Source organism: Salvelinus alpinus, chromosome 25 (assembly GCF_045679555.1).
Source record: "Salvelinus alpinus chromosome 25, SLU_Salpinus.1, whole genome shotgun sequence".
In the NCBI taxonomy this organism is placed as follows: Eukaryota; Metazoa; Chordata; class Actinopteri; order Salmoniformes; family Salmonidae; genus Salvelinus; species Salvelinus alpinus.
The window spans coordinates 13,856,876-13,869,336 of record NC_092110.1 but is presented as its reverse complement, the minus strand read 5'-3'; the positions used below and the strand labels follow the sequence as shown (position 1 = coordinate 13,869,336).

Sequence of the window (12,461 nt, the reverse complement as noted above, 5' to 3'; positions counted from 1 at the left end):
GGAGATTTAAAACCTACCCTTTGCGCCATCAGGCTGCGCTCCAATAAACTCCTGGATGTGTCGTATATTTAATATCCCAGTCAGGTTAGAAAGTGATTTACTGGTAAGATTCCTTTTTCAACCAACTTTGCGAATTCTCCTATTCTCCAATGTGGTAGAGTGCAAGCAGAAGCATCAGGAGGAGTTTTGCAATTTTTCTTGTTTTCCTCTTTCCCCCAAAAATAAAAAAAAATGTCAAGCACCAAACTGAAGGTTACAATCGGCCCATCAACAACCTGCATGTAACTAAACTGTCGTGTCTCGTGGCTTTTTGCCACTCCAGCTGTCAATCAAAGCCAGGGGTTGTCAAGGTAATGAATGAATGATGGTTGGTGATGATGTTCAAGAGAGGATGAATCTTTTCAGCCCGTTTTCATCCAGCAAGTCCGCGTCCTCTTTATGCCTCCGGATTGCTATCTTGTTTTATTATTACTGTAAAAAGAAAAAGCAATAGAAATTAAGAGATTGCAATTCAGATCTTTCCTTTCCCCGTAGGTATTTCGTCTATCTCGCGGTCTGAGATGAGTGAGTGTCAGCGAGTGTTGGCAGGTTGGCTGCTAGCTTGCTTATAGAACAGAGTCAGTTTGCTGCGCTGATCGGCGGGAGAATGAAATGACGGAACCCGGAAGTAGCGGTGGCCATAGCCAGTCCTACAGCAGCTACAGAAAGAGAGGAGAGACCAAATCCTGTGATATGCAGAGTATGCACGAGGACGGCTTCAACTCCTCACGGGGGGAGCCAAACAACACAGATTCTACACTCCCAGGCAATTCCCTTCGCTGATAAGTGAGAAGCAAAAAGAAAAGAAAAAAAGTGAAGTAGCCTATTTGTGTTAATCTGCTATGCTTTTAGATCCGAAGCAGCGTTTCCCTATACATGCCAACGCGGACCTATAAGCGCTGTATAATAAGAGTAGGAAAAGCCCGAGCTAAGGCGCACGACTAACTTGTTCTAGTTTCACTATTGCAAATAGTCTGAAAGAAATACGCGTGGCACCTCGTACCGTTCACGAGTCAAAAAAGTTATCATAAATATGATAAATAATGAACAGTAAGTAGCCTATTGTTCACACATCACCACTCATACTTATTGTTTTCACTCAAAAATATTCTAAACTAAGAATCCGTCACGCAATCAAAACATGATCTCTAGTCAAATCATCTATAATGACACTGTAAAGATACCTGATTCGTTTTGAGTTTAATTTATGAGCATGACGCTTACTTGTTAACGCTTACTTGTTATCTTGTGTTGTGGTTATAGCCGGTGTGCCTAGTATGAAATATCTCGGTAATACCTTTTAATCGTACTGCTAATTATGAACGGGGCTGTTTAGCAAATTAAACGATATGGCGCACCCCTTCTCAGTCCAGAATGAACTTTTCCAAAAAGAAAAAGCTTTTGTAGAGAAAGTAATTTTGTATGTTTCTCTCGTCCAATCCCCTCTCTAGATAGAAATCCGTGCCTTACCTCAGAGTAGTCAATTATCAAAGCTCCCCAAGATCATCAATCATGTCTTGAGTTTGAAGTTTAGAGGAGGAGCAACGCTCCGGCCATCGATTGCGCTGAGGCTATAGCCCTTTTTCCCTGAGCCCAAGCTTTTTTACGCACAAAACCGAAACAGGCCATCTATCCCTTTTAATATTTAGCTCCATCAATGATAATATACACGTTTGCGCAGATGGCATCATCGTTATATTGATATGTTTTCACATAAATTGATACATTTATGGCTCGGTGACATTTTTGGTGGTTGTCGAAATTAACCATTCATAGGTTGGATGAGCTAAAGGGTTGGATTCAGCTGTAAGGTCAATATACTCCCAACAAACAAACGCGCCATACGGTTGCTTGGGATGACAATAGAAATAGCAATTGAAAAATATTTTAAAAATGAAGGACTGTGACAACAATTATGTTTGTTGGCATAAGGGGGTGGGAAGCCCTACAAGAAAAAGTAGGAAAGCAGGGTTGACGAACGGCTGTGTGGACAGTTCAACGTGCAATAGCCCGAGAAGGAACTACAGTGTTATGCGCAGAGCCGCATGCATCGTCTCCAAATACCTCTGACCGATGTTACATTCTGTGAACAGAACCAGGGGCTGGATGCGTGAGCTTTTGAAGACATGGGTTTTTGATGTTAGCCCGAATGCTTATAATGATATCGTGCACTATGACCTGTACACTAACCCTAGCGTTTTTCTTCCGGACAAACATGGTAAGTGAATCATATTATGTCCTTTGTTGTGTCTCGTAAAACGGAAGGTTCTCCAACAGTGCAGTTGTGGAAAGTCAGGCTAAGTAGCTGATATGATTAGGCCTATTCTGTGAATGTATGAATGATTCAGTCGCATTAGAGCTATCCAATCCCCAAAAATGTAAGTAACATTTTTAAGCGTTGGATAAGTAAAATGTGGCACATTTTTACGTTATACGGTCAAAATCGTATACACAGTTTTTTTTTTAACAAATCTTTTATCTTATATATATTTTGGCCTAAAGGCGGGTGATGTACACATTCGAAGAGCTTGTGAAACTTGAGGTGGTCATATATGAAATAGCCTTTTCTTCCAAAATGCACCTCAACCTTTTGAACATTCAAAAGTTGTATATTTTATAAAATGTATATAACACAATATGTTAAATGTTTATGAAGTTTATTTTAGGTATTTTACTTATAGTTCTTGGTACAAGCTAAGGACATGCTATTCATTACAATGCAATGCCATGTAATGGTGAATCCAAAATATAGCCTCTATCAGCATTCAAATCTAACATAAATCTGAATAACATCAAATAAATCAGAATCCTGTTAGTGAGACATTATATTTTAGTTATGGCAATAAATACACTTTTATACACTCTAAATCCTCGTTCTGGATATTGTATTTCAATCCTAATACTTAATAGTCTTAATATAATTCTAATTCATATTTAATAATACGATTAAATTAGCCTTATAAAACCTAGAACATAGCCTAGATTAAATGGAGGATACCTAAAACATGTTCTCATGGTTTTGGAAACATGCAAGTGTTTGCAACCCAAGACCTTTCAAGTGTCCCATATCATGCCCAAGTTCCCATTATGTTTAGTGGATTTCCCATTGTGTGACTTTTCAGGTTGAGGACTGATATGGATAAGGATACATATGAACACAATCTGTGTTCAAGTAGAAGTGCATCTCCGTCAACATGCGGATCCGTCTCTTCTGCAGAAGATGGCATTAACAGGCGGTAAAATTTCATCTGGTGGTGTCAAATTGAGGTCAGTTTAGGGTTAAAGCTCTCGGTGTCCGTGTGGGACATGGCCAGCTGCGTTTGGATTCATTAGGGGGCAGCGGATCTATTTCAAGGAAAACACTACTGAGACAATCACGAGGCTAAAGATCCACTCGGTGTCACATCCTAAAAGTGCACCTACTGTAAAAAAGTAACCCCCAAACTCCCATTTCAAAACAGACACCAATATCTCCACTTTGCCATGGCTTCCTCTAAAGTAGCCTGGTAGCCTATCGTGTTGCTAAATATGGAGAAATGTTTTGTTGATTTAATTCCTTCAAAAAGGTCACTGATACAAATCGGGGTTTAAATCCTCTTAGTGACCTTAAATACTTCTTTAGAAACAATCGCTGCTTAACCACAGGAACAAATAACATCGGCCTAATCTTGTTTGTTACTTTGTTCTGAGTTGGCCCGCCTTAGTATTTGAGATTATGCAAATAGGAAAAGCTCATGTTGGCTATAGAAAGCCCACAGATAAGAGTAGATCATAGACTTTTCTGAAGGGGACAGAAAACCAACACTTTCAGTAACCTAAAGGTCAATACAAAGATAATTCTGAATTGCGTTCAGGTATATTTAAATTATGGTTATTTTCGGAAGTTTTGTAGTAGGCTTTTGTTCAATTGATGTTCAGACAATATCAATACTCGAATGTATATGTTAAAATCTAGTGATTAACTAACTATTCATTTATTTATCTCAGTGTTTACATAATCTACAGTGAAGTTTTTTTTGTTTATACGTAGCCCTGTCAATGTTTTCCTCATGCAACACATACGGCATTACCTCACCAGGCTGAACTCTTTCTGACCCCACGTGAAATGTGACTAGGGTCCCAGAAAGTGGAATGAGCAACTCAAATACTTGTCAAAGTTTCGCGACTAACTGTAAATTCTTGAGTTCCAAAGCCGTATTTTCCCCTCTATCGATTTTCAGATTCTGGTGTCTGAGGAGGGGGAGAGAGAGGGGGTGGGGTGGGGAGCCACACAAAATGTAACTGTGGCGTTCTCCCTTGAAAATCCTTGGGATCTGTCTCAAAGACACTTAGCATGCCTAATGCTTAAAATATGCATTCCTCTAGCGACATCTGGCGGATTGAACAAACGCCAAACGTTGAATCGCGCCACTATTAAGAAATTAAGAAAAAAATAGGTAATCTTTAGGAAAAATCTAATTTGCGTGACAACGAAAAATATGCATTATAAATTGTGATCATAATGAATTCATTATTATTTGAACCATATATGTTTTTAAAGTGCAATTGAATATAATTTACAGTTGAAAATAGGCCTATTTGAAAAATATTTTGTGAGGAGAGAGAATGGATTCGAATGCCTATGTTATCAATATATCAAGCATAATTTGTATCCCAACAAACAATTTTTCCGAGTGAAATGTGAACCACGCAGGGTGCTGTGTAATATCAAAATAACGGTAACCAAAATGGTACTATTCGTCCAAAGATTAGGAGTAAATAGAAAAACCCAGTGAGGCAGTTGGGACCATCATTAGTTATGGTTTCTGGCTCAATTAATGTAAAGGAATTTACTGGTACACAGGCCATTCATCCCTCAGTGCAATTACTCAAAGGTGTTTTTCTGTACATGAAAGCTTCTGCGAAATAGATAACTGGTGTAATTAAAAATGACACATGAAGCTCGGATTATTATATTATTGTTATTATTATTATTTGTCTGTTATTATTACTGTTACAATCCATTAATGTAGGCCTAATATTTGACAGTGCTGTTAATTCAAATTAATAGCAAAATCACAAGCAATCAGTTTCAATCTAATTATAAATCATAAAAATATGTCTGATTTATTTGGACATAAACACGTTTGAATTAATGTCATATTTCGTGAAATAAAGACATTTTAGAATGTCTCAGCAATCTATTATTTATTCCCGGTCGATATCGTCCAAATAGATTCATGTTGCCCCACTCTATTATTTCCATTATGATATAATAGAATCCCCAAGGTCAATAGAAATTTGGTTATGTTTAAGGTCAATAGAAATTTGGTAATGTTTTGTCATACTGTTTTGAATTCTCCGAAACGAATTTCACAACCAACCACAATTTATCATAAGGACACTGAGGTTTTCTTGCAAGAACATGCTATCATACTTTTTCCATAGAGGTAGTAGTTGTCTGGATCATTACCGAGAGCTGAATGAACATCCCTCCCGACGAAGCACCGTTTCAGTCAGGCATGGCGAGATTAGTGACCGTGGCGAGAACTACGGTCATATGCATCAAATGCTGCTGAGGAGCTTGTATTGTGTGTTTATCCCGAAATACTGGGCGTGCAAGAGTAGCCTAACTATAGCCTAATAATTTGTCCTTGTCCCCTTCGTATCGAACTGTCTGAGCAAATATAAAGAAATGTGTAGCTAGACTATCAGTTTACCGAGCACTTTGGGGGGCAGGTATGCATTTTTATTTTGGGATTGAGGAGGTGGACACGTAAAGGGCCCATCTCGCCACATTACGACATGTAATAGAGAGAAGTTTAAGTGGAGCCCGAGAAACTGAGAAGTTAATAGCGCTGACCCTCTCGCTGTGCCTCTGTCGCTCATCATTTCTCAGACTTAAGGGGCTTAAAGAGGCAGTAGGCTATGGGCCCACCTTTATTACATATGAAACGCTCTCTTCCTTATCTACATAATAGGAAATACATGCATCGTTGCGTGTTATGCGGATTTGGAAATAGAAACATGTCCAATAAAGTCGCCCTCCCTCGCTGATCAAAGGGGAACATGGCTTTAGGCACCAAAGAAACTACCCCGTCCATTTAAACCGTTATTAAATTGTATTAATTCCCCTCTCCACTTTAAACTTAACATCAATTCCACCCTTGAGTTGTTTGTCCAGCACAGAGGGGAACAATTTAAGTGTTACATTTTCATGGTTGCATCATGCCCCGGAATTGAATTCAATTGGACAGAATAATCAAGAACGCAAATAGAATGTGTTCGGTTGCCCTCTGGACAATTGGAGATGTTTTTATGCCAGCCTTGATGGCAGACGTGTCAGGATTCATAATTAGGCATGCAGCTTTAAACCTTGGAATGTCTGTCAGACACACATCGAACTAAACAGATAACCATATCTTATCTTAACGCAAGCTTCTGACACTGCACGAAAACCCAACTATGTATTAAAGCTACTTGCAGACCTACAATTGTTTTCAAATGTGAGAATAGGCCATCCACGTAATGCACCCTTTGCGTAAAAAGTAGATGTTTAGCAAAGTTTTCTTCTTGAAATTGTTCAATGCTATTTAATAAATACGCTTTTTACGAGTTACGAGTTATAGCCTTCAGAAATGCTTTATTGTCTTTTACTTGGTTGAAAAGTCACTACTTTCAATATAAAACAACACTAATAATTATAGTTTTCCTACAGGAACATTTTGTGAAAGTGACATACTGTAGGCTACGTTCAGATGGCTCTGCCTTCATGTGCGTGGTAATATTTTTGAACTCGCCAAATTGCCTTTATCAAAAGGCAGGTGAATATAGCCCCCCTGTGTGTCTATACATCTTAACAATTATGGACCTGTTATGGGACTTTTGTGTAGTGGTAAATAAGAACAGTTAAATAAGAGGGAGTTTTCATTTGGATAAATGTGTATGTTCAGTTTTCATATACTAGCCTATTGCCCTGCTACTTTGTGACATTTGTGAGATGCTTTATGTTGTACAATAGGAGTGTAGTTGAACTGGAAAAGGGGCAGGAGTGGTTGTTTCCATCAGGGTGGGGAGTTCCAGTCAGATAAGTTACAGCTGCATTACATTTAGTCTAGGTAGGCTAAAGTGAAAGAATGACTAGAGATGAAAGTGAAATGATGAGAAACACTACTCTGTTGTTCTATAAACACTATTGAATAGGCTTTCATAATAAATATGAACATTTAAAACATTTAGTTAACTAAAAAATCTGTAACAATGTTCTTGGGTAATGTTAAATGCTAAATCTCCAGGTGAGCCACCTGTGCAATCATTGTTTACTCTCCCATGTGTGTAAACTTCAAGTGCCCTACATACTGATAAATAAGTGTAGTATGGCAGGCTCAACAGTCAAGTGTTGCTTGTAAAGATTCTGAGGTATCTTTGTGTATATTTGTACCTGTCCTTAAAGTTTTGATACAATTAATAAATAAGCGTGTTTTATAATTGATGATATGGTGTTGTGGTGTGATAACATTGAATGTATTCTTTATTGCATTCTAGATTGTTCTGTAGTTTATTTGAATTTCACATAAGCCGGGTGTAGACTTACAGATTCTACAGAGAAGCACGGCATTGTTAGAATTTTGATTAAAGGTATAATTTTCGAATAAAACCAATTGAAACAAACTATTGACAGTACTGCTCACCTAATGACAACCTGAAGTGATTAAAACAGCTATTAAGAAATTCAAGAGGCTTCATGATGTAACTAGTGAAAGGTCACATATGAATCCAAGAGTTTGGTCTCTCAGTCTCTAACTACTCTGAATGCAGTGAGCGTCCTGTGTATTTCATATGATGTGCGGTTCCCAGGTGACATTTCCGTTGGAAACCCTCACTGACTGACCTCATGGATACTCACCACACAACATAGGCCGCCTAGATTACAAACACCGGCTGGCGTACATCTGAAAATACACACCAACCGACCGGTCTCAGTTAACCTAACTCACACACATCTCAGCCGTGACATCTCAGCCGATTGTTAGAGAGAAAGAAAAAAATGAAAGATGCAAGTTAACAAATGCAGATGGCATGGTTGTTCCTGTTTTGTTTTCTTCCTGCTCCTTTCTGTTTATGTGTCGCCCCCCCCTCGAAACCCCCCTCGGATCTGCAGGAGTTCACATGATCAAGCAATGTACCCAGGTAATTACCGCACATTGTCAAATAAAGCGACCACTGATTCAAATGAGGAGTGAAATATCAAAGAGCAGTGTTGCCTTTGCAGCCAGCCACTTATCCACATAGGAGACAGAGAGGAGATCTGAGGCGCAGGGGGACCTGCAGAGAGGAGAGGCACTGACAACAGTCAAACGCCAATTCTTTAGATAAATATCACCGTAACCAAACATGCTGGAGTTCACCTATTATATAATAATATAGCATGTACCACAAACATTCTAGACGTCCATTATCAACACCTCATATCCTCAGGGTGACCGTGAGAGCAACCTTACCAAGAGATATTCAATACATTTCTGATTACACTTCTGGTTCACTATCCCATGAGTCAATTCAAAGGTCAAAGGTTGTCAATCTCACCAGTCAGTCTGGTTGTTGTGGTGAAGCAGGGCCTTCTGGGCAATCAATTACTGCTGTATCTGAACATGACAGGGTAGTCACACAACATTTTATGGCATCTTGTCACATATAAAGTTATACCCATGTAAATATATGATTTACTGGTACCTAGTTTTTAATAACTAAATTATAAACAAAAAAGAGAAAGTAGATAAATAATTGTACAAAAGTCCTGTATTACAGAGGGACATTTATGGCCTAGATTCTTTATATTTTAATTGAATGGTGTGAAGGATGCAGGGAAAGCAAACAACCAAATAGTTGTTTACCAAGTAATGTTGTCATGCTATCTACCCCAGAAGTGTTGTGTTTAGGAAGTGAATTGACTGCAGAACAAGGAAAAGGAGCAGCGAGACATTCCTGAATTGTAAGTCTCCATTCCATTCCATGTATCTCATGATATTACCTCAATTTCTGCACATCTAACACATTGATTTGCCCACATCTTTCAAGAAACCTCATGAACCACAAAATGAGTGGTAGGTAAATTCAATGATGAATGTAAATACTGAGGAAATAAAATGAAGCATCTTTTCTTCTCCCTTCGAGTTACAACTAGACAAGCAGTGTCGTGGGATTTCAGAACTGCGTTCAACCAGAGTACCTGTAATTTGACTTGCCACGTCTAAACGGAAGTTGAATGGGTTACATTGTGAAACAACAAATAAAATACTTGCAATGGTTTAGTGGGTGTTTTCCATGGTTGCAGGCAAAATAGGGTCTGGAAGAATGTTTGAGTGTTTAATACTATAAACACACTTCCCTCCCTCTGGCTTACTGAGGGCTCACAGGGATACTTTACATGTAAATATTCATAAAGCGATAGGCTGGGTCCATTAATTATTAAGTACAGTAAAGAAGTGTAATACTTCAATGTTTAACATATGAATCTTGTATTTTATTAGATGAGCTTGAGGATGAACAAGGGTGGGAAAAGCCATATCTCACAAAATGCCTTGGAATAAGCCCGAGGAACACAAAATGGAGGGAATAGAGACATGCTCACTATATCTCTCCCAGCTCCTGGCCATTTGTAATGTAATTCAAATGTAATAATATCTGCTTGCAGCCCTGAAACATGCAGATGTTCTGGAGGATGGGAAAATATAGCGTGTGTGTATACACCCAACTACACTATATGACCAAAACTAAGTGGACACCTGCTCGTCGAACATCATGGGCATTAATATGGAGTTGGTTATTACAGCCTCCACTCTTCTGGGAAGGCTTTCCACTAGATGTTGGAACATTGCTGCAGGGACTTGCTTCCATTCAGCTACAAGAGCATTAGTGAGGTCGGGCACTGATGTTGGGCAATTAGGCCTGGCTCACAGTCGGTGTTCCAATTCATCCCAAAGGTGTTCGTTGGGGTTGAGGTCAAGGCTCTGTGCAGGCCAGTGAAGTTCTTCCACACTGATCTCGACAAGTCATTTCTGTATGGACCTCTCTTTGTGCACGGGGGCATTGTCATGCTAAAACAGGAAAGGGCCTTCCCAAAACTGTTGCCACGAAGTTGGAAACACAGAATCTTCTAGAATGTCATTGTATGCTGTAGCGTTAAGATTTATTTTTACTGAAAAACAGCCCCGGGCCATTATTCCTCCTCCACCAAACTTTACAGTTAGCACTATACATTGGGGTAGCTAGCGTTCTCCTAGCTTCCGCCAAACCCAGATTTGTCCGTTGGACTGCCAGTTGGTGAAGCATGATTCATCACTCCAGAGAACGCGATTCCACTACTCCAGAGTCGTCGAGCTTCACACCATTCTAGCCGGCGCTTGACATTGCGCATGGTGCTCTTAGGCTTGTGTGCAGCTGCTCAGCCATGGAAACCCATTTCACGAAGCTCCCGAAGAACAGTTCTTGTGCTGACGTTGTGTGACCTACCACTTCACGGCTTCTAGACGTTTCCACGTCACAATAACAGCACTTACAGTTAACCAGGGCAGCTCTAGCAGGGCAGAAATGTGACGAACTGACTTGTTGGAAAGGTGGCATCATATGACGGTGCCATGTTGAAAGTCACTGAACTCTTCAGTAAGGCCATTCTACTGCCAATGTTTGTCTCTAGAGATTGCATGGCTGTGTGCTCGATTTTATACACCTGTCAGCAACGGGTGTAGCTGAAATAGCCGAATCCACTCATTTGAAGGGCTGTCCACATACTTCTGTATATATAGTGTATATGAGGGCAGTTACACACAGACACTCGTACACACACTTTTGAAACAGGCTATCATCAGGAACAGCAAAGTAATAAATATGTTTTTCATAAATTCATATTGTGTGTATATTAGTGTGTACATAATGTAGGCCCCAACAAATATTCACTAGAGTGTAACAACGCAATTGTGCACTAAATGCACAGATAACAAGGAAAACACTTTTTCTCTGAAAACAAACTTGCGGATTGTTTCATTTGTATAAGGTTTATTTGTCACAGTTCATCCTAGTAGTGCTTGATCTATGTTTATACTTGTCTTAATGCTCTATGTAAGTTTCCAAGTGAACTGTGTCCGACCGCATTCCTCCTGCCCTGCTCCTCAGGGCAGCTCTGGGATCTGTGGCTCCACTCATGGCATATTGTCACAAGTTGATGAAACTCGAGTGGGGCCACTAGTGAGCAATAGCTAGAACAGAGTTTTGACATGTAAGAAGAATATTGAGACTTAGGTTCTACTAAAATAGTGTTCATGTCCTGAATACGTAAACCTCAATGCAATTGGGATTTTGAGAAGCAGAGAAACAATGGCAAAGTGTACTTCTCTTGTCAATACGTTCTTTTTATTTTTATTTTACCCCCCTATTTCATGGTATCCAATTGTTAGTAGTTACTATCTTGTCTCATCGCTACAACTCCCGTACGGGCTCGGGAGAGACCCGAGCCTCCGAAACACAACCCAACCCAACCAAGCCGCACTGCTTCTTAACACAGCGCGCATCCAACCCGGAAGCCAGCCGCACCAACGTGTCGCAGGAAACACCGTGCACCTGGCGACCTTGGTTAGCGCGCACTGTACCCGGCCCGCCACAGGAGTCGCTGGTGCGCGATGAGACAAGGATATCCCTACCAGCCAAACCCTCCCTAACCCAGACGACACTGGGCCAATTGTGCGTCGCCCCACGGACCTCCTGGTCGCGGCCGGCTGCGACAGAGCCTGGGCACGAACCCAGAGTCTCTGGTGGCACAGCTAGCGCTGCGATGCAGTGCCCTAGACCACTGCACCACCCGGGAGGCCCGTCAATTCGTTCTTGTAAATGGTACAGTATAGAAGTCCAATATTCTGTTCTATTCCCTTTGAGTCGCTTTGTTAAAAGTTAAAATATTAAGTTATAGGAAGTAAAATAATAAATTAGTAATTCAAAATTCCCATTTCTGTAATGATTTCATACACTTCTCTCATCATACACTTCTCACATCATACACTTCTCCCCTCATACAGTTCTCTCATCATACACTTCTCTCCTCATACACTTCTCTCATCATACACTTCTCTCCTCATACACTTCTCTCATCATACACTTCTCTCCTCATACACTTCTCTCATCATACACTTCTCCTCATACACTTCTCCCCTCATACACTTCTCTCATCATACCCTTCTCTCTTCATACACTTCTCTCATCATACACTTCTCTCCTCATCATACACTTCTCTCCTCATACACTTCTCTCATCATACACTTCTCTCCTCATACACTTCTCTCATCATACCCTTCTCTCCTCATACACTTCTCTCATCATACACTTCTCTCATCATACACTTCTCTCATCATACACTTCTCTCCTCGTACACTTCTCTCATCATACACTGTTTT

At 40.1% G+C, this 12,461-nt stretch overlaps 1 protein-coding gene across 7 annotated transcripts in view; it reads right to left on the bottom strand.

Moving 5' to 3' along the window:
* LOC139553402 (homeobox protein Meis2-like) overlaps positions 1-1,432 on the bottom strand; it is a 100,447-nt gene extending 99,015 nt beyond the window's left edge. The window contains exon 1 of one of the 7 annotated variants that reach the window (XM_071365689.1): positions 1,278-1,432. Coding sequence is in view for 5 of the 7 variants with exons in the window: in XM_071365685.1 (XP_071221786.1) it covers positions 18-29 (12 nt within the window). In the remaining 2 variants the exon portion in view is untranslated. Of the gene's footprint in view, positions 1-17; positions 1,231-1,263 lie in introns of those variants that run through there. The other 6 variants (XM_071365688.1, XM_071365685.1, XM_071365683.1 and 3 more) reach the window with 6 other exon arrangements.
* Positions 1,433-12,461: the final 11,029 nt, after the last annotated feature.